Source organism: Phycodurus eques, chromosome 16 (assembly GCF_024500275.1).
Source record: "Phycodurus eques isolate BA_2022a chromosome 16, UOR_Pequ_1.1, whole genome shotgun sequence".
NCBI lineage: Eukaryota > Metazoa > Chordata > Actinopteri > Syngnathiformes > Syngnathidae > Phycodurus > Phycodurus eques.
The window spans coordinates 22,814,044-22,836,416 of record NC_084540.1 but is presented as its reverse complement, the minus strand read 5'-3'; the positions used below and the strand labels follow the sequence as shown (position 1 = coordinate 22,836,416).

Genomic DNA, 22,373 nt, shown 5'->3' with positions numbered 1-22,373 from the left:
GCCTGTCAGCCCGCGAGCTAGCACCGCTCTCGCTGTGGTGTAAAAACAAAAACACAACAACCCGGCGGGATATGATCCTGCCGCCGGAGGTTTTAAGTCGACATATTTTAACGGCGCAAACGTGGAGGGGGAAGAGAGAAAGTTGCTCGCGTCCATTCTTCTTTCGGCGGGGCGTGGTTTCGAGCTTCCAGCGGTTACGCCCACGGCATTTGAGAGTGGAGACAGCGGCTTGATTTGTCACCATTTTGACGCCTCATTTTCTAGCTTTCAAATGCGTTAACAACACTCCCGTCGTGTGTGGCGTGTCAAATTTAGAATTGACTTTCACGTTGAAAAAAGCCTTAACAAATAACAACTTCTCTTTCTTTATTGTGAAACTGCGCCGACAGCAGTAAGCCAAGAGACTCCCTCCTCACCAGCGTCATGACGATCTTCGTTAAAGCGAAACCAAAAAAGACCGAGAGAAGCCAAATTAGTCATCGGACACACGAAAACATTTGTTAAAAGATCATTTGCAGCTTCTTCCGCGACAAATTCAATAAATATGCTCGTTTCCGTTTCATTCTCGTAGGATTTTAGCATTCTTCAACTGGTTTTGCATTCAGTGTGCGTAGAGAAGGTGATTCCCACTGTACGTCCGACAGACTCGACATCTGCGTTCTCAGCGGCATAAAACAAAACAGCTAGCGCTCACGATAAATTGTTTAACCGGATGCGGCAAAGCTTCGACGAGTAATTCGCAACCCCGAACAAACAGCAGTCACGTGCCTTCTCAGATCACGTAATATTCATAAGCTTGACCAAGGAGCTGAGATGAATAATGCTAATAAGGTGTGGAATCGCGCGTTCGCGAGATGACACTTTTCTGTGTGGAACCGTATCTGCCTGATCCCTAACGGGTAAGAACCCGGGCTGGGCATTTGACTCCATTTCCTTGACGAATGATCAATGAGTCGCTTCAGGACACGATCGATCCACTGGCAAGTCCACACAATCGACCGAAATTCTAACGATCGATTCATCGGTTCGAACGCTCCTCCCCGAATCGAGTCCGAACCGATGACAATGTCTTCAGAGAGAGCGGCGGTTTGTCCCCCAGTAATGACGGCAAATGACAATAAGGGGCAGGCGAAAAGGTCATTAAGTGCTTTCAACGTGATCCTCGATCTCTGTCGACCCGACAAGTTCCTCTGTAGCGCGCCCGAATGATCCATCCGATCGATTCCCAAAAAATCGGTGTCGAGCTTCATACATCTGAGATTACAAGTGTGGTACAGGTATGAGACAACAGCATACAGACTAGCGGAATACGTCCCGTTTCGTGTGTTCACTCAAATCCTCGAGGGCACTCGCTTGGCTACGTTTCAGAGTTACAGTATAAAACATTGTAAGAAACCTATTCAATTTGAATGATAAATTATAACTTTGCATATGTACAAAATCTCCATGTTTTTACAGTATGCACAAATGGACAGAAGGAGTCAGCGGCTTCCTCGGAAAGAAACGTACTCCTTGAAGGTGACCGTCAGACTGTTTGTTGTCACATCAGTGATGACGATATTGCCCATAAAAGGAGAGATCTTTTGAGCGGTCTTCTGCGAGTGCCGGCCGGCTTCTCGGACGGCGGGCGTCGGCGCGGCCTCGACTCGGGGAGCCGCTTCGGGTCGGGGTCGAAGCTCGGGCCGCGGCTCGGGCTCGGGTCCGACTTCCGGCCCCGTCCGCCTCTTAGTCTTCGGGCGGCTCAGATCCATCGGCTCCTCCTGGCCGCCGCCGCGGTCCGCCGCGTGCGTTCCGACGCGTCCGGCGCAGTGGAGGTCCATAGGCTTGTCCTGAGGCGGACTGAGCCGGAAAGCTCTGGAAACGCCGAGGCTCCCGGAAGTAAACGGCGTCTCGGAAACCCCGCGCTCGGCCGCGGGCTCGGAGAGTTTCCTCTTCCGGCTGCCGGGGTAGGACGGAATCCTGATGGGGTCGGCGACGGCGGGCGTGGCCACGTTGCCGTCGGCCGGCCAAGACGTCGGGGGCGAGCCGGCGGTCAGCCGGAGCGGCAGATCGTCGGGTAAGTCGGCCTGACCCCGGGCGACCTCTGTGTTATACTCCTCCGCCGTGCTGGGCGAAGGCTTGAAGAAATGTCTGTCCTTGGAGGAGCACTTTTGGGGGTGTTCTGCGGCGGGGAGGGAACTGCTGCTGCACATCTCTTTGGGAATGCCGTTCTCCACCATTTCGGTTGCGTGCGCGGGATTGTTTTGGCTTTTCTCTCCGCTCGACGATTCGCCGTGTTTGGCCTTTGCTCCGTGAACTTTATTGCCGTCCATGTACTTGCTCATGACAATAACAATTCGTCCGTTCTTGTTTTTGTTCTTGATGATCTTCATTTTGCCGCTAACAGAAGTCGGCAGGGTGGCGTCCTTGGGATTGGGCTTCAGCGCTCGTTCGCTTTCCGCGACTTTGGGAGCAGGTTTTCCGACCGCCGCTGCCAGCTCTTTCGCTTTGCTCGAGCAGCCCGTGTCTTTGTCACGAACCCATTTCTGCTGCAGCGCAAGAGGCAGATCCCAGCCGGCGTCGGCGGGCCGACCGGCCGCTTCCTGAACTCTGACCGCCTTCTTCGGCCCGGAGGCCTGAGCGTCGTACATGTTGGGGTCAGGCTCGTAGCGGTGGTGCTTCTTGCCGTTGAGCCGATAGATGTACTTCTTCTTGCCGTCGGCCGGCTGCTCGACGGGCACCTCCCGGCCGCCGGGCTGGTACCGATGGTGCTTCTTGCTGTTCAGCTGGTACCGCTGGGGCCGGGAGCGCCGGACCGGGGCGGTGTCGGACTTCGGGCCGTCTTCCGCGTCCGCGGAGGATTCCTCGAAGCCCGCGGGGATACTCGATCTCCGGGCGAACGAAGGCACCTAAAACAGTCGACGAGATACTTCAGTCGGCGACGTAAAAATAGAAGAGGTGGTGGAATTCTTGTCTTTTACGAATGTAAAGAAATATTGCAGGCCACCTCTACGAAATAACACGATTTGCTGAGGGGTCAGGTAAGGGAGACGTGTACGCGGAGAGCGTTTGCCGCTATGGCGAGGGCGTGCCTGCCAACCGACAAACAAATACAGCGCTCGACCCCAAAAATGTTCGACTTTACCAGTTCGGCCTCGGCCGCTTCGCTGACTTACGACAGCGTTCCAAAAGGAGCGCATCCGATGGCGATCAATACCCTACGAAAAATCCATTCTCATAGGAAAGGAATCGACCGCATCTCCGGCCTTCGCGCGGATAAAAGACAGAGCTAAAATGTCGGCCGACGCCATACCGGATCCGCCCCGCCTGCTTTCCCTCCGGCGCGGGCTGACCCCGAACTGCCGCGGAACGCTCCGGACCCTTCGGCTGCGACCTCAGGTCAGCCGAGTGCCGGCGGACATGTCACGCTTCGTCTCTGATTCCTGACCGCGTCTGACGCCAGCTGAGCGTAGCGACCGAAGCGCTGAAAACGAGACCGACCGAAGCGTGACGCGGCGCTACTTTCAGCCATTTCGTCCGGGACTGAAGCGCTCGACAACCTGCTGATTTGCTAGCGCTACGTAATAAATAAATACGTACATAAATAAACGAGTCAACCATATCCCTCATCCGAAGGGAGGCGCTATAAGCAAATAATAAACACGCAGATAAAACAAGTTCGCTCGGGAGGCGCTCGCGCAACCTCGGCAAACGAACTGTGAGGACACGCCAGAACGTCTCCGCCCCGCCCCGCCTCCGTCTCGAAGAACGCAAACGATAAGGACGCCGTAATAGCAGCCGCTCCGCAACACCCGACGGGAACCTCGCGCCCCTCCCCCTCTCGCTGATGAAAATTACCTGCAGCAGAAGATGTTTTGGTTTGGGCCCCCGTTTACGATATCCCATCAGCTGCTCCTGCCGCTCCCTGCGAACACAAAGCGGAGTCAGTCGAGCCTCTCGCGTCTTCTTCTCTTTATTAAAGCGATATCCGATAAGAAACGGCATTCGGGTCATCTACTTTCCTGCACCTATTCAAGGTCAAATGTGCAATTTGGCTGAGAAAAGCCCACGCGTGACCCACTGCAAAGCATTGCGGGCCTTATTTGCATAGCTCTCCGGGATAATCATCCCAGTCCGTATTCTCATTATCCTGCAGAAATTCAATCAAGAGCCGCGCCGCTTGTCTTTCGAACATCCTCACTTCTGCGAAACTGTAATTAGGGTCATCGGGTTCATGGCAAACGGGATAAATACGCGCCAATAACCTCCGGGAAGAATGCAGGCCAATCATTTAGCCGGATGTACGTCGGGCGAAAGCAGCAGAAGACGGGCGAGCAGAAGGAGAGCAGAAGACGGGCGATGCGCTTGGCCGCGACACAATATGACAGCCGGGAAGAAACCTCCGCTCGTCTCCGACTGGTCAATGAGCAACGGTGGGCGTTGGGCCTCGGCGCGTTCAAGACATGGAGGCTGCTCGACAGCTTCTTCCCAAAGGCAAAATCCCACGAGGCGGCCCCTAGCCACAGTGCGCGAGCCTGCGGGACAATTAGCCTCTTTCGAACATTCCAATGTGTTTTTTACGCCGGGAGCGTCTTAGTATTCGCTTCAAGTTTGCGATGATTACGCAGGCCTCAACAGGCCGCGTTTGGCCTCCAAAGTGATTGAACCTTTATTCGTCCGGGTGAGGCGGCTGAGAACGGATTGCAATTTGCAATGCTGACCTGGCAGCAGACAGCAGAGTAAAACGCAGACAAAGACAACAAACCGACGTAGTCACAGCAGAGCGTTCGGTGGCAAAAAAGTTCCGAGCGAGCGAGCGAGCTCGAAGCGGGCGCTAACTTTTGAAGCGATGAGATTGGGATGACCGAGGTGAGTTTGATCATTTTTGGTTCCGTTCGTTTGGGGCAGAAAGTTCAAAAGACGCTGGATGAAAAGTAGGGAGCGCGGGCGGCCGAGATGGGCCGGGATCTCGCCGACCGGACTTTTACAGATAAACACGCAGAACGGGCAGAAACACTTCGCAGCGGCGCGCACGTTGATGTTTTTCGTCAGATTCGGTGGACCGGGACGATCATCGGAGAGCGTCGAATTCAACAATATGTAATGACATAGTTTGCCCCATATATGACGGGACCAAGTAGACCAGCGAGGAACTTCCAGTGCTTCTTTTCGGAAAGGACATTCCACCAAAGAAGATCTTCCATTGTAATTCCCGATCCCATAACTGATGTTTCACAAGTACAACCCCAATTCCAACGAAGTTGGCACGTTGTGTTAAACGTCAATCAAAACAGAATGCAATGATTTGCAAGTCATGTTCGACCGATATTTCATTGAATACACTGCAAAGACGAGATATTTCATGTTCAAACTGATCGACTTGATTGTTTTGAGCAAATAGTCTTTGACTTAGAATTTGATGGCTGCAACACGTTCCCAAAAAGCTGGGACCGGGTCACGTTTACCGCTGTGTTGCATCACCTTTTCTTTCAAAAACATTCACCAGACGTTTGGGAACTGAGGACACTCATTGTTGAAGCGTCGGAGGTGGAATTCTTTCCCATTCTTGCTCCATGTACAGCTTCAGCCGTTCAACGGTCCGGGGTCTCCGTTGTCGTCTTTGACGCTTCATAATGCGCCACGCGTTTTCAATGGGAGACGGGTCTGGACCGCAGGCAGGCCAGTCTAGTACCCGTACTTTTTTACGACGAAGCCACGCCGTTGTATGAATGCGGTTTGGCATTGTCTTGCTGAAATAAGCAGGGGCGTCCCTGAAAAAGACATTGCTTGGATGGCAGCGTATGTTTCTCCAAAACCTGTATGTACCTTTCAGCATGAATGGTGCCTTCACAGATGCGTAAGTGACCCATGCCATTGGCACTAACACAGCCTCATACCGTCACAGATGCCGGCTTTGGAACTTTGGGTCCATAACAGTCCGGATGGTTCTTTTCCTTTTCGGCCCTTAGGACACGCCGTCCACAATTTCCCAAAACAATTTGAAATGCGGACTCGTCGGACCATCTTAGAGGAGCTCGGGCCCGGAGAAGCCGGCGGCGTTTCTGGGTGTTGTTGATAAACGGCTTTTGCTTTGCATAGTAGAGTTTCAAGTTGCACTTCCGAACTGTATTTACTGACATTGGTTTTCTGAAGTGTTCCTGAGCCCACGCGGTGATATCCTTTACACATCGATGTCGGCTTTTGAGGTCACGGGCATTCAATGTCGGTTTTCGGCCTCGCCGCTTACGTGCGGCGATTTCTCCGGATTCTCGGAACCATTTGATGGTATTATGGACCGTCGATGATGAAATCCCTCAATTCCTTGCAATTGTACGTTGAGGAACATTGTCCTTAAACTGTTGGACTGTTTTCTCACGCACTTGTTCACAAAGAGGTGAACCCACCTGTTCCCAATGAGCCTGTTCACCTGTGGGATGTTCGCTCCAAACAGGTGTTGGATGAGCATTCCTCAACTTTCGCAGTCTTTTTTGCCACCTGTCCCAGCTTTTTTGGAAGGCGTTGCAGCCGTCAAATTCTAAGTGAATGATTATTTGCTCAAAACAATCAAGTTTACCAGTTTGAACATGAAATATCTCGTCTTTGTAGTGTATTCAATGAAATAGAGGTCGAACATGATTTGCAAATCATTGTATTCTGTTTTTATGTATCTTTAACACAACGTCCCAACTTCGTTGGAATTGGTGTTGTACTTGTTCAAGAAACTCTTTTCCCAGGACAGCGGAGGGTCAAGGGGCATCAGAGCCCCGCCGCCCATATATGGTCAAGGTCCACCACGACTCTCACCTGTACTGAAATGCCACAAGGAGGCGCGGGTCAAGGATGTTTTCTTCTGGCTCCCATGTGTTGTATCTGCGGTGGCAAAATAACGCTCGTTATTCCCAGTACGTCATTTAAAAAAAAAAAAAAAAAAAAAAAAAAAGAAGCAAAATGACGTTCGTTATTCCGAATAAGTCATAAAAAAAAAAAGCAAAATAACGCTCGTTATTCTGAGTAAATCATAAAAAAAGGTGCGCAGGTCACACAAGCCTTCGCATATGATTCGACAAGAAAACATCGGAGGAGACGATGAGCTGAAATGAGGCAAAAAGAAGTCAGCTGTGTTTGCTGCGCGCGCGTGCAGTCGGCCATTTTAGCAGCCGCGCTCGCCGTCTGGCCAATTCGTCGGCCGAGCGCAAACCATTCAAGCGGGATGACGCGGCCGTGCCAGCACGCCCGAAAATTCCTCCCCTCGCCCAAATTAGCGGACGGCTGCGCGCGTGCGCGTGCGCGTCGCCCTCACGAAACGCGGTCCGAAATTCACGCGAGCGCGATGACGCGCGTTTGCTGCATTTCGACACTTACTTGGGAGACCACCCCCGCCACTTGACCAGGTACTCGATCTTCCCCTGCGGCGGAAGACACACAGAAAAAGAAAAACAACAACAACAACAACAACATGTTTCCCCGGAGGCTTGGCTTGCAACGCGCCACTGCGAGACGTGCACCGTCGGTCTCGCTTTCGCTTGCTTTCCCCGCAACGCGCCGCCGTGCGTGCGCCTTACCTTGCGAATTCGCTTCTTCTCGATGCCCTCCACCGCGAAGACGTGCCCCCCGGCGGCGGGGAGCTCCATTCTCGCCGCAATCCGACCTCGAGCGAGAGCAGAAAAGGAAAAGAAGAAACGGAAGGAAAAAGACGACGCGAGACTCGGCGCGCGCGCGCGCTCGCGCTCGCTCGCTACTTTTCCGGTGCGTGTCCGAATCCGAAGTGGCGCTCGCGTCGTCCCGCCGCCGGTTTGCATCGACAGCCAGAAGCACAAGCGAGCCCGCGACGTCAACCGAGCCGGGCGTGCAAAAAGCGCCTCTCTGCCGCATGACGTCACCGGAGGGGTGGAGACCTCTCCCGCTTCTGCTCCATCCCTCCTGCTCCTTCTTGCTGTGGGAATTCAAATAAATCCTCCGCTGGAGTGTCACGTAAGCGCCGCCGCTCGTCACTTTCGCGGCAGGAACCGAGAAGCACCGACGCTCTCGTCTGCTTCATGTATGGGCGGAATGCAAAACATTTTTGGAGGGGGGTGGTGGTCGGGGGGGGGAGTGGTCTGTTCACAAGCAATCGACATTTCAGATTCGCAAGTCGTGCTGCTTTTAAGAGCATTGGCGACGTCGACGAGAAAGGCAATTAGGATGCAAAGACGTCGAGCTTGCAGGTGCGACGCAAAAAAGCACAATCAACACTCAGACGAGGGTGCGTTCACTTCTGCAAGACCGATTGTTCGACTGCGTCGAGTGCCCTGAAACGCGACGTGAAAAAACAAAAACAAAAGTGGTGCAGTTTGAGGTCCGCTCGAAGCAAACAAAACAACAATCAAACGCCGACGTCGGCTTGCGTTTGGGAGGAACCGAGAAGGAAGTTGCTCAGTTTCAAGTGCATTTCCACAACTCCCGAGTGCGGATGGGGAAAGACCATTTGGAGGCAAATATGCCCCCTTCCCTTCAATGACGCCCCACAAAATGTTCTGTTTTTTACACGCTTAACGAAGCACGTTTGCCTCGCCGACGACGTCCCAAAAGCGGCCGCACTTTATTGATAAGGTGCACTTTGGGGGGAGGGGCGAGGACGTCGTTCAAAGGGCAAGGTCACGGCAGTCGCGAAGGTCACGGGGACGCGAAGCACAACTGACAAAGTTGTTGACAAGTTGGACGCCTTATGACGTCTAACTCGTCACTGGGGGGGGGGGGGGGGGGTCAAATGCAAAAACGGACTCGTGTTCGCCTTCTCTTCGAATTGGACTTTTCATGGACGCGCCATAAAAAACCCAAAGCGCAAATGCGCCATTTGCCACGTGAAGACTTCGAACCCGCCGCAACAGTTGCAAAGTCTCGTCAGCAACTTCGTGCATTTCACCGTGTATGCGCTCGACCTTCAAATCGGGAAATCCCGACGGCCCGGAATGCGGCACGGAGGCTTGCGTTCGATCTGCTCGCTGCACTCAGCAAATAGGGGTCGCGCACGCGCACGCGCATTGGGAGAGCAGTGCCATGTGCTCTGGGCTCAACTGTCGTCCATTTAACACGCTGCAAGACGGCAAATTCAGTTTTTCACCAATCATTCATCGGAGGCTTTTATTTCTCCTTTAATTCCGTCTCGTGAGCGACAAACGTGTCAATTAACCACGTCGTTCTGTACCTTTACACTTCTGTGCCGTAAAAGTAAAAAAAAAAAAAAAAGGAAGAAGAAGAAGAAGAAGAAGAAGACCACCGGGACGTTGATTAGAAAGCAAAATTGCTGTTCCCGCCCGCCCGCCCCAGAAGCCCCAAAATCAGCAGCCAGCTGCAGCGCACCCAAAGTAATTCAGCATCGGAAGGGTTAAAACCGAGCCTGCAAAGCGCAGCCAATCGCGCGCAGGCACGAGCCAGCGCTGCCTCGCCTTATATGGGCATGCGCCCGATTGCGCCCCAATGCGCCCCGATGCGCCCGCAGCGCAAACGGACGGGAGCCGCTCCCTTCAAACGTGGAGTTTGCGCCCCACTTGCTCTTCCCCCCCCCCCCCCCCCCCCGACAGCCGCGGCCGCGGCGCGCGCGCACACGCCCTGCTTCCCTAGCAACAGCTGACACGCACCACGAGTGGCACGCAGGCCAATTCCATTGGAGGGCAACAGCCAACACGTCACATTGATTTGGAAAAATCGCATTTCGTCGGAAAAGCTTAACGCCATTGCGGTTGTGGATTTACGTGTATGTTCGTTCGTTTTAGTTAGTTAGTCAGTCACCCACGTGCGTGCAACTGAGCCAGAAGAGAAATTGGCAAATTGGTTCACTGCGTTCATTCCACGGCAAAGGTGAACGACATGAAGGATAAGTGAAAAGCGGTTTTCAGCGGCTGAAGTCAACTCCAAATAAATATGAATGTCTGTAAAGGGAACCGACGAGTTAGATAGCAATATGCAGTATTGACATGTTCATATTGTGGACCGTGATACTGCACTTCAAAAGTCCACCAAAAATTCCGATTTAGGGAATAACGCATGATTGACTCATTTTAAGGGGGCGATCAAGGTCCGCTACGGGAAAATCCCAATCTCGTCATCCAAATGCAGTCGTTCCCTTTGCTCCCAAATAGATATACTGTGTGTGTGTGTAATAATATATCATATATCATATATAATTGCTATAGTGTTTTTTGTGCTCAGGCCACAGTTGTGTCTCATGTGAACATTTGGCGTCGGGTGCAACAAGTCCAGTTTGGTGCCATCGCAATGATAAAATCGAAGGAATACAAAGTAATACAATACAAAAGTCTGCTCTTCTTTCTTAAAGAGCTTTCCCAGTGAATTCTGAAATGTGTTTGTAATTTCACATTCGAAGATGAATGCTGAAAATGCACAAAGACCGCAGTGAACATTTGTACTGAATTGTGGCAATTCAGCATTCGACGATTGGGTTTGCCTCGATTTTGGGCGTGGCTAAAACGGGGCCCGGTGACGACGCACTCGGGCGCCCCTCCGCCGCCATATCGGAACCGGTGCGCCTTTGTTGGCATCAGTGGCGTAATTGCGACGTGCGGCAAGCTACCTACCTTTGCCCGCGTCCGGTGAACGCATCTTTCCTACGCTGGCGTGGCCGCTTTGGAGCGCCTCGTTGTCCGCCTTGAGTGCACAACGTCACAGAGAGAGGGCGGAAGAGCGAGTAAAAAGTAGTTTTTCAAAGTCCACCGTGACAGCCAGCATGCGGACAGGGGCTTCGCGCCGCTTCAGAGCGCCTCGTCGTCGCGGTGGGATTTATTCCAGCCACCGGAAGATTTAAGCAGCTATATTTTGTGTCGTTATGCGCGGACAGCCGAAAGATGGGCAATCCGTTTCTCCGGGTCGTGGAAACGATATTTGATCCGCGGCGCATCGGGCGGCTTGATCGTCGCCATTTGGAAGTCGACGTTTCGTTTTTAATCATTTCAATTTGGCAGGGTCGTGAACAAGAGAGATGTTTTGTGACTTGAGCGGAAGTTTACGTGAACCTTCGGCTGCGGCGTCCGGTGCGTCGACACATCTGGACTTCTTTCGTTGGAGATTTGCGCACACGTTGGCCTGGCCCCGGCTCCTATTCTTTTGAATTGAGGTCTCGGCTCTGGCTGGCGCCTGATAAAACTTTGTATTGTCGCATCGACCAACGTCGTGAAAGTAATCGTCATCTCGCGAAGCCATCCTTTCGTCGATCCGGAGGCGGAATTTCCTCTCCGGTTTTCAAAGCGTTCATCGGTTCTTCCGTCTTGGCCCATGTTGCGGTTGGAGCGGCCCGAACCGGGCTGCCGTCACCTCCGCGGCGCTTTACAATGTTCTCCTGGTGCCGTGCCGTGTTGTGTTGTTTCTTCAGGGAAATATCCGAGAGCTGCTACATTTTGCGCCTCGGACGTACGGCGAGGAAAGCGGGTAATCAATAAAAAAAAAAAAAGCTTTGTCCAAATAAACAAGTTAACAGGAGACAAAGTCAACGACAAATGTGGAACGAAACGCACGGGCCCGTGTCCCAAAACCTCCTTGTTCAGCTCGCGAAAGAGAAAGCGACTCCAAATTGGGATTTGGAGTCCTGCACCAACCATTTCTCACAGCGTTACAATGTTGTCAACTGCTTCTTTTCAGCAAGTTTATTTTGACCTTGTCGGACCCCACCAAGGTCAAAAAGCAACTCTTATCGGCAGCACACAAGGTCGGACTTTCTACATTTGTATTTCTTTCTTTTTTCTTCCCTCTTTTCTAATCTCAACGTGGCCTTGTTTTGCGTTGACAAGGTTGCCTCTGTTTTAATGTTCGGTCGGAGGGCAGCCACGCGCTGGAATCAAAAAGTCCCGCGACCAGCGAGTTTTCGACAGCGATCGTGAAGCGTTGCAGGAATAATGATGTGATTTTATACGCCAGTTAGGATGTTACATTCGTGTGGGAGTGGGAGGACCGGGGTCAGGTTATGTCACCATCACCGTCTCTGCAGGAAACACAGATATCTCAACCCTGCAACCTTTTTTTCCATTTCCTTTTTTCTATTTTGCCCCCCCCCCCCCCCCGACCTCCTCGCCTCACACGCACACACACAGCTGGAGCCCAATACCCCCCTCCCAAAATGAAATAGCGGCCCGGGCAAAGCCGGGAGGCCTCCCCCGCTTTGGCATCTGCCACCCACGGTGCCAGGAGTGCCAGCTGAGGGAATGGAGATATTTTTTGGGGGGGGGGGGGGGGGGGGAGAAAGGAAGGTGGTGGTGGGGGGTTGTGACTGTGTAAAAGAAGGGCTCGAGGTAAAGTAAGTTCAGGGCGGTGGGGGATAAAAGAAAGAAGGAGGAGGAGGAGGAGGCCATGATGAGAGACCTTCGCATTGGCTCAGCAAAGCGTCCGATTCGTTCCTGCGCGAGAAGAAAAGAGGCGATTGCAAGGACGGCGGCGGCGGTATTAGAAAAATGTTAAGAGGGCTCTCCGGCCCGGCGCCGCTCGTTAAAAGACGCTATCAAGCAGCAAGGACGCAGACGCGAGAAGGAACCAAATTTTCAGCGGAAACACCTCCACGCGAGCCGGCGTCGTCATTAGCTTTCCAAATGCCGTGTGGACGAAATGAAGCCGTGGAGAGGAACAACAACAACAACAACAACAACAACAAAACGACGTCCTCACGTTCCTTCTTGCTTCAGCTGCAAACACACAATGTTGTTCTTCAAATCACCTTTGGTTAAGATCATTTGAAGAAATGGACGCTATTCGACGTGGCAGGCGCAAATTTGGTCTTTTGGGAAGAAGATTAGCACCAAGTCAAAGTGTGACTTTCAGGAAAAACGCTCCTATTTCCTGAGCCAGTTCTTCAAATCCAAATCCTTCTTGAGGATTTTTCTCGAATGAGTAAATCATCTCAGTGCTTTTACTGTCGTTGATAAGAACATTCATCAACAATGAATATAGAAAGGTCAGGATCAGGAAAAACTTCCCAGAGGCAAAATTCGCTTTGGATGCTACAACACTGCCGCACTTGCTCCGTTTTGTTACAACAGGAGACGCCCGCGAACGTTCACACACAACGCGCAACATAAAGCCCAGGCAGAAGCCATGAGATCGTTTGGACGTAATTAAAGAAATTGTTCTAAACGGCAAAGCCGGCAGAGTAAGAGCCGCCGATAAATAACATGCTTCCAAATTAAACAGTGGCAGCGATGAGAACAGAACATCGATCCAGTAAAATAGGAACTTTAACAAAACAGTGAAATCCATAAGACCAATGGGGGGGAAAAAAAAAAAATAAAAAGTCAAATATTCGACAATGGTGATCAAAACTGTCCACGAAACAATTGAATTCAAGTTTAATAGCGAGGTACAGCAAATGTGAAGAAGGCTCGAGCCTCCAATATTCTGTGGGCCAGCTTGACTACTTTCTTCTTTCTTACTCAGCCGTCGACTGTAAGGAAGGACAGTTTTTCCAACCGATCGCCTTCACTGGACAGTTGACTATTTTTCCAATCTTTGTTTTGCATTGCGCTGTGAGCGAGCCAAACCCCTCAATCAAGTCATGGAATAATCCATTGCACGAGAAGGGGGTGGGGCTCACTACAAATGATGATTTCAATGCTTCACTTCTGACTAAAACAATGACTCAACTTCGCGCAGGTTTGCCTCACGCTGAGTCTGCCCTGCCAGGAAAAAAGGGGTGGCGTTGGCGCGAAGGGGCTTCAGCGGAAATTCCTCCTCCGGGGTCATTGGGACATCCGCCGTTGCAGCAAGGCGACGGGTCTGCTTCGTCCGCCGGGCCGGGCTCCCCTTCCCTTCTCTTCCTCACATGCCCGCCGTCGTGCGGGGTTCGTCCACCGTGCGCTCACGCGCCCGCTGATCCCCGGCAGCGAGGGCGAGGGTGCGCCGGACTTCAAGGGGGAAGGAGGGGGGCCGTCGTCCTGCTTCCGTCAGAACGGACACCCGTCGATACCGTATCGAGCCGAGGTAGACCGACGCGGAGCGCTGACGGGCGATGCCGCCGGTGGCGTCGAGACAAAAGCCAGGCGGCGCGCAATGGGAACTTTCACCGACAGCGATCCGCACGCTGGCGTAGATAGACGCTCCTTTTTTGTCTCGACCCCGCCTGGATGTGTCGTCGCGGAGACCTCAAGAAAAGGTGCCCGTGAGCTCGCGTTCACATTGGCCTCCCCTGGCGTCCGGTGCTGAGTGACGCGGGCCCTTATCCCCGAGAGCCCTTTCTTCCCGCCTTCGTCATCTCCCGGGAGCGGCCCGTTTGCCTCGCTCTAATTGCATTTTCATTTACGCGTTTTATTTCTCTCTTCCTGCTCCTCGCCCGCGGCGCATTCGGCGTTTGGTGCTGAGCAGGAAGTTCAAGAAGAAACCCGGCGATGGCCCATTTCGATTTGCGGAATTAGCGCACATACTGTCGTATCCGTGTGTTGGATGTGTCTTTAAGGGGTGTGGCCCTGGAGCAAGTTAGTCTGCGTGCGAGCACCTGGGCGCGAGTCGTGGCTTACAGCAGCTGATTGCGAGTGTTTTCATTTTGGATTTGTGCGCTCGACTGACGGTGCTGTTCACGAAACGGCCGAAAGCGCATCGCGACCGCGGCTCTTCTTGCTCTCGTGCGCGTCAATAGAGGGCGCCGTCATAAAGTCAAGACATTTGAAATATATGTACGCGATGTATATTTTTCGATGAACAGGATCAATACAATATAGTTCATCATGAGTCAAGTTGTTTTGTTCATCTCAGTTGTCTGATTTCGTGACGTATTTCCAATCTGAGGGCCCGCAAGTCTTGACCTTGGCTCTCGTTACACGTTTGACACGTGACATCTATTTATAGCAAGTTTTCCATCTCGTCGTCCCTTTGTAATGTTGAAAGTAGGTTTGCTAACGTCGGTCGCTAGCTTACTCTCAGGCTGATTTGCGTGCAGTGGCGCTTACGCAGTATTGCAGACCGATGAAGACATCGGTGTTGCTCTCGTCGAAGGTAATTACGAAACATGGCTAAAATGTTCGTCGTGTTTCTCTGTGTGACTGTTGAAAGAGGCGCATGTAACGAAGTTGTCGTGAACGTAATGCGTTCTAGCTTTTGCTGCGCGACGGCTTGTAACTGGAAAAACTCACCAACTCGGAAATCGCCCCCCCAAAAAACCAAGGCCAAAAACATTATTTTCCGCAATTCCTCCTTACGAAGAAAGATTGCCGTCCCTTTTTGCGGCTTATTTGCTATGGGTAAAAAGCACGGCATCGCGAAAGCTGGAACAAGACATGAAGACATAAATCACAATACAGCACTCAGTTCGCGCTCTGGTTAAAAAGCCACATTTGAATCGCACGTTCCAACGAATCTATCACTTTCTTCACACGTAATGTGAACTAGCATCTTAGGCTACGTTCACACTGACGGTCAGTTCCGATGTTTCCCCCCCAACGTGACAGTTTCTGAATTTTTCCCGTCAATGTCAACAGTACAATTCCGATGTTTTCCACGGTTCAGAAAAGTATTGCCTTCTGGCGTTTTATAAGCACAAAATATATCAGCTGCTAATATTGAAAAGGAATATGCCAAAATGTCATGAGCGCAATACGTGATGATAATCGTGGAAATAGGAATATGAGGTCATTCTTTTTTCTAATCAATATAGAAGTCATCTGACATGAATTCCAGCCATTTGAAAGGGGTTTGCGATGGGAGGTTTAAAATCCAAAAGTGGCGCGAGCTGCGATCCCTGTGGTACGACGGAGCTTTGCGAGGAAAAATGTAGAAAATAGGCGAGCCAATTCAGCCAATCAGAAATGGGGAAAATCATGCCCTGCTTTCTCTTCCGGAGGTCAACAGCGGTCCATAACAAATGAAGCGTCTAGGGCAGACAGACGCACAGCGGATGAGGAGCGCGGGGGGTTGGTCCCGTAAAATCCGAGCCAGCAGCCATCTGTGTCCATCGAAGAGCACGCGCGGATAGCGAGCTTGCAGATAACTACGTTTAATGTGCTTGTCTATCTATATGGAAATTCAGCCACACGCGTGCGTTCACTCTACTGTACCCCGCCCTCTTTTTTGATTTATTCACTATTCGCTTTCCGTCGGCTGTCGCGCGTCTGAGGACGAGCGGAGCGATAAAGCGCCCGCTTCTTTGCACAAGAGCGCAACAGAGATTTGTATTACGTTTACGGAGATAATCGAGCCGCCGCCGCGGCCGCAGCGCTTGTCATTGTTTGCCTAAAAAAAAAAAAAAAAAAAGAGCAAAAAAATAAATAAAAAAAGCGCCTGATGCGGCGGCAGTTTCGAGATCCCGACACGCACACCTTGCGGCTCAACGTTATCTTTTGTTTTCAACCCTTTTCTCCAGTGCGCTGGGCACGTTTACATTGACAAACTTTGATATTTACAACCTAAATTGTCGTCCGTCTTTGATGAAACTGTATAAATGTATTTGCAACAGTCCATACTTGTCCTTTCGTAGCATTTCTCTTGGCTGCACTGCTTCTTGAGAACACTTTTGGATGTTAGATTTTTTTGGGTGTCCAATCAGATTTCAGCATCGATGTGTTGCCATGTCCACTTAATCCGCCCGGGGGCCTTCACAATCAGCAGCGCGTATTTTCGCAACGAGACTATTTCTTGAACCAATCCGATTTCAAATGTGTCCTCACGGAGTCCGAGTGGTGGCCCTCGATGGCGTCAGCATTTTGCCGTTTTCTAATTGGTTGGCGCGAGCAAAACCTGTTTTCGCCAACTTGGCAAAAGTGCAAAACACGTCTGTAGCGATCCGCGCACGCGATTACGTTTAATAATCAGCATCTCGGCTGAGCGTGACGTAAAATCTTTATATTTTTGTGAGGTTTGTCGGCACGCTTGCACGCTGTTATGCTGCATGTATGGCATTGCTGGTTTCTGTAATTGCGACGGATCGGACGCGTTCATTCAGCTCTCTATTCGCCATAAAAGCCCGAAGACGGTATTTTTGACACACAATAGCGTCAGTGTCGAATGCTCGTCTTTCCGTTGGAAAGACGACATCAACGTTTCTGAGATATCTTCGGTAATTCGGAAATTGCAAGTGATCAAATCCATAATTGATCCCTTAACAAAAAGCAAGGTAGTTAAGGAAGCTTGTGTGACTTTTCCCAGTTTGGTTTACACCGGGATGATTATTGGCAATATTATTCGTCTTCTCGAGACCATTTCGGGATGTTCGACAGCGCTTCTTTTCAGACCGATACCAGTACGAGTATTCACTCTTGAGTACCCATCGTTAGCGTACCGATACCACGAGTACTTTTACACTTGCTTACGTTTACAAACATACAATTTCACACATCGTGACAGATTGCGAACTTTTTCTTTCTGACGCACGTGACGATTTGCCGTTGTGTCAAACGGCCGCAGCGTAGCGCCGACTGTTGGCGAGGAGGACAATATCGGCGGCCGATATCGGCGGCCTTCACGAGTACCCGATACCTTGACGTAAGGCCGGTATCGGCCCGATACCCGATACCTGGTATCGGGGCTCGCCCGTACCTAAAACTTAGCATTCCCTCATCTCAAGACGTGTATTGAGGTATAATTTAATGTTTGACGCCGTTCCGAGACGGGTTGAATTATCCACGAAGATACGCCGACGTCATTTGCGGGTGTCCGAGCGAGTCACTGTTTGATACGCTCGTGAACGAGCCCGATCAATTTCTTTCGTGGGCCATTAGAATTCAGCGAAGGTTTACACAATTTACGTTCAAGTATCAAAGAATAAGCGGCCGAAGTGAGTCCGGGCTCTCCCTTAGAGAACGGGGGAGAAGCTCGGTCACCCGGGAGGATCTCAGAGTAGAGTCGCCGCTCCTCCGCATGGAGAGGAGCCGGATGAGGGGGGCCGGGGCATCTGATTCGGACGCCTCCCCGGTGAGGTGTTCCGGGGACGTCCCGCCGGGAGGAGACCCCGGGGACGACCCGGGACACGCCGGAGAGACTACGTCACGCCTCGGGATCCCCCCGCAAGAGCTGGATGAAGTGGCTGGGGAGAGGGAAGTCCGGGCGTCCCCGCGACCCGACCTCGGATAAGCGCAAGACAACGGATGGATGGATATCAAAGAATAATTCAGTTTATCTTCAAATATTGTCACATTAAGCCAACGAGTGGCTCTTGTGCTTGGAAATCGATGGTTTTGGGGGGGAAAACATCTCAAGCCTCAACCGATTGTAAAAATAAAAACGCAGGTGATAAGTTTATATCTATATATATATACTTCTCTGGTAAAAGCAGAGGTCAGAATTCAATTCCTTTACTGAAGTACAGACTGAACTGTCTCTTAGGTCCCCCCCAAAAAAATCTAACGTTCTACTGCTACTTACATACAGTACCCATTGGCACAATGACAAAACTTCCTAGCACGCAGAACAGTTTTATCATGAGAAGAAGAAGAAGAGGAAGAGCAAAAACCACGTCACGTGTAGCATACGTTGTCGTCTAAGAGCTAACAAGCGACGTTTATGTGATGAAAACAACATTCCTGTAGCTTTGCTAACCTCGGGAATGGAGTACCAGAAATGCTAAAGTTAGCGCATTTATTTGTAGCAGGAAAACCTCAGCGAGCCGAAGCATCTCCTTTTGGAGAGTGGGACGGCAAACAGACAAACCATGCGAAACAACAACAGAAGCAGATGCGGTCAAAACCTCCAAAGGAGCACCAAAGCATTTGCCACCACCTGTTGCATCGTCATCCCGCAAGCCCCTCAGCCCACTTTGAAAAGATTGCGAGAGACACGCCACCTCGAGCGCGACTCCTCCCATCCACGACAGCAAATACAACTGACTTGTGTTTTTTCACCTGAGGCGGAGAATCTTCGAAGCCAGAAGCTGGCGGTTTTTAGGCGGGCGCAGCGTACGACGCATTGGCCACAAATCTGTCTTGGCGCCGACAGACAATGTCTAACGATTCCTTTCAACGAGGCCACGGATCGGGAATTTCTCGCTTCTCGGAATCCGTCGCGGTCGTTAAGGCATTCCTCCGTTCCGCCGGCGTCCCTCTTTTTGTTTTTATTCAAGCAAGATCTCGACCATTGTTGACTTTTCCACTAATTGCATTTTGTTTGAGGTCATGTTGTCATCCGCGGAGGTTTACGAGGCTCTTTTCAAATGTAGCGAGTCAAAGGAAAAAGTTGACAGGAAACTAAATAGTCAAGTAAAGTACAGATACCTGAAAATTCCACTTTAGTACGAGGAAGGAAGTATTTGTACTTGGTTATTTTAAAACGGTTGCTGCTTATGTTCAGTTCCTACTCCTACAGGCAAAAATCCGAACCGAGCAACATTTCTCTACGTTAAGCTTTCCATCAAAGTCGAGAATTCCATTTGAATCACGATCTTGAAACATTTCTTAACTCCGCACGCAATTTCAAAGGTGCCGCATTTTGCCAAAACTAGTTTTCCTCATATTCGGGCTGTAATATTGTCTCTCTGCGGTGCGCCAGTAAACGTGAAATACGAATTCAAACGGTCCGGACGATCGGAACCTCCCCAGCTTATCGACGTCGCTAGCGAAGATCTGCGCTCCCGAGCCGCCGCTGTCGACGGAACAAACGCGACGCGGGCGAAGGGGGCGAAGGGGGCGAAGGGGGCGAAGGGGGCGAAGGGGGCGCTCTCAGCCAGCCAAATGTGGACAAAGCGCATCCGAACGGGGCTCCAACAGAAGTCGCTGTCAGAGGGAGGAGCCTTTTCTCCACAAAACTCATGAAATTGACGCTTTGATACTAAGAGAGTGGCTCTATGGAGGTGGAAATAGACAAAATACGCGACCTTTAAGTGACATTTGAACATGATCCACCGTCATAGCGTATGGACAAAAGTATTGGGACGCCGCTGACCGTGCCGATGTCCCAAAACCTCTGCTGAATAGGGTTCTTTTTCTGCCCTCGCAAAAAGCCAGAGAATAGATACAGTAAAACACTCAAACGCACCCGTTTACATGATGTTACATTTTCCACGCATATTAAGTTCAAGCTAATGTTGAGGCATGTCATTGTTACAATGACACTAATTCATTAAAAGTTGTTTTTGCTTTTAACCAATAACAGCGCAGTCGTACTTAAACGTCATTGAAAGGGAAAGGCCGACAGTCCGCATCATAACGAGTGTCGGTGGCAAGGAAGCGAAGGGGTCGCGCTTGTGCTTCCGAGGTCAAGAGCAAACAGGAATACAGATGTAAGTACATTCGTGCTGACGAACCGAAAGACATGCGAATGTCGCGAGTGTGCGAGGAATCTCTCACAAGACGACATAGAAGCTCGGCGCTCTTCAAAAAACAAACAAACAAACAAACAAAAAGCCTGCTTGAGCAAAGCTCGGCCTAATTCACAAGGCTCATCTTGAAGCAGTGAGGAGATTGCTTCCTTCCACGCTGCGTCGCATGCGTTTCCATTCAATGTTCTCCGTGCGCGATACATCGCTCTTGCGCCGGTGCGACGCTTATCGAAAGCCAGAGCCGCCGCGGATTTTCTCCCCCGTGCGGCATCGTGGCAAATCAATACGCAGCGCCGACAGAAAGCGAGAGCGCGCATTTCGTACGGCGGCGCAGCAGTGACTGCAAAATATTGACGCGGAAAATCAGAAAGCACTTCGGCCAAACGTAAATTGCCGTACACTCGTATGCGAAGGAAATGAGTTCGGGGCTCTACGGCCGGTTCATATACAAAGAAACTTGTCTTCGAAATCTGGAAGCTCCCTCGGGACTGTGAGGGACGAAAGCGGGCAATCTGATTGGACTCTTTGAGTTTGAATCCGCCGAGCGATCTTGTCGCCATACATGGAGTCACGGTTACAAATGGAAAGGCAAGGTTGTACACAATTTCAAGTTGAAGGCAGGAGTTTTAGAAATGGGCCTCAAGTCTCCAATCAGGTGGCGATCATGTTAGCTCGGACGAAAGGCTAAACTGATCTTCTGATCAACGTGTGATACGTTTCTCAAACTGGAAGACAGATCCAAGCTTCGCACCAACGTCTGACTTGCGAACACACCACATTTGAATGCGATCCAAATATCTGCGATGGGAGCGGGCAGGCCAGGCGGTGCGCCGCCAGATGGGAATGTTATAGTGAATACAGAGCAGCGAGTCCATTGCAAGACTGATTCTCGCTCCGTTTGATTTTGCGCGTCTGCCGCTCCCACGGCGAAAGTCGAAGCGACCGGCGTACGTCGCCCATTCTTTTCACGTCGGGCTCGATGAACTCCGCCCGGCGACAAGCGGCCGATGTTATTGATCGGCCTTTGGGGCGGTTCGGAAGTTTTGTCAACGATCGTGTTGGTTTTCAAGATGTTTTAAGAGAAAAGAAAAATGTAGATTACGGCCCGTACTGCGGTTGGGCGTCGTTCTTAAATGAAACGACTGGTTTGACTTCACGCCCTCTTAAAAACAAAACTTGTTTTGGAATATCAGCTCAGCTGTGTCGCACGAAGACAAGGTCCCTGTGGTGTGTTGATACATAACACGCTCCCGCGTGTGCTTCGCCATGGCGAAGTCACACACGTACGTGGAGGTCTGACATCATGTTCCCATCACGTGGGAGCGTTTCCACTGCTTGTGTCTCGCTGGCGGGGGGGCGGAGGAAAACCGTCGTCACGTCTTTTGGGAGATTTTCAGATTGCGCAACACCTTCCCTTCCTACCTCCCAGGTTACAGCAGAAAGGCAACAAAACGGCAGCCTGAGCAGCAACAACAACAACAAAAAGACAAGATCCCCCGAGGCGTTTCCGTTGAGCGACGGCAACGCGCTTCCAAGGGACCGGGGCGGCCGAGGATCGAGCGGAATCGCCTCGGACCGACGATGCGGCGCAAGCGCGGACGCGCTTCTGAGCGAAAAGGCCGCAAACGCGAATTTTATGGGGCAAGTTTACAGCTAGCGTTTATGCTCAAATGAATCGGGATTTACGAACGCTCCATTTGACCGAGAATAATAATAATAAAAGCGAATGAACCCAAAGGGTCAGCGCACGAGACTCCGGGGAATCTTGTCTCGAAGTTATTGATCCCAACGACCACAAGAACAATTGCCGGCGTGGATTATCGATGGCCGCGTGCGCTGTGATGGCCATCGGCCGATGGTAAACACGACGGCGGAGGGTGTCGCGGATCAAGAGGGCAAATCCTGCGCCGTGATCGGTTCACCTCGGCCTCGTTCGCTCTTACCGCACAATACTGTACTACACTGTCGTCTCGTTCGTGGTCGGTTTTGGCCACAGACAGTCTTTCATCTTTTTAGATTCATGATCATTTTGCTTCTTTTATTGCACAAAGTTTTGAACCTCGTCATTCATATTCAATATATTTTCATTTTGGTTTTTCAACATGTCAAATTCCGGTTGGTTAGTTTGTATTCAGCGGAGCCCAGCATATTTGCGCTGAGGCATTCGCGTGTCAAAAGTCAA

At 51.1% G+C, this 22,373-nt stretch overlaps 1 protein-coding gene across 2 annotated transcripts; it reads right to left on the bottom strand.

Moving 5' to 3' along the window:
- Nucleotides 1-349: 349 nt before the first annotated feature.
- On the bottom strand, nt 350-8,684 carry cbx4 (chromobox homolog 4 (Pc class homolog, Drosophila)). Of its 2 annotated transcripts, XM_061701145.1 has the most exons (5): nt 7,542-8,682; nt 7,342-7,385; nt 6,784-6,849; nt 3,838-3,904; nt 350-2,888 (listed from the first exon to the last, which is right to left on the bottom strand). In XM_061701145.1, exons 1-5 carry the CDS (start codon nt 7,776-7,778, stop codon nt 1,482-1,484), a joined length of 1,821 nt encoding a protein of 606 aa, XP_061557129.1. In that variant the 5' UTR covers nt 7,779-8,682; the 3' UTR covers nt 350-1,481. The 2 variants fall into 2 exon arrangements, with proteins under 2 accessions (XP_061557129.1, XP_061557128.1); XM_061701144.1 differs by having other exon boundaries at nt 7,342-8,684.
- Between the last annotated feature and the right edge of the window lie 13,689 nt (nt 8,685-22,373).

Excerpts from the sequence above, each read along its gene's own strand:
- cbx4 (XM_061701144.1), bottom strand. The coding sequence starts at position 7,778 with ATGCAAACCGGCGGCGGGACGACGCGAGCGCCACTTCGGATTCGGACA. Across the intron at positions 3,905-6,783 it reads CTTGTGGCATTTCAGTACAG|GGAGCGGCAGGAGCAGCTGA; the intron begins GTGAGAGTCGTG and ends TTGTGTTCGCAG. Across the intron at positions 2,889-3,837 it reads CAAAACATCTTCTGCTGCAG|GTGCCTTCGTTCGCCCGGAG; the intron begins GTAATTTTCATC and ends CGACTGTTTTAG.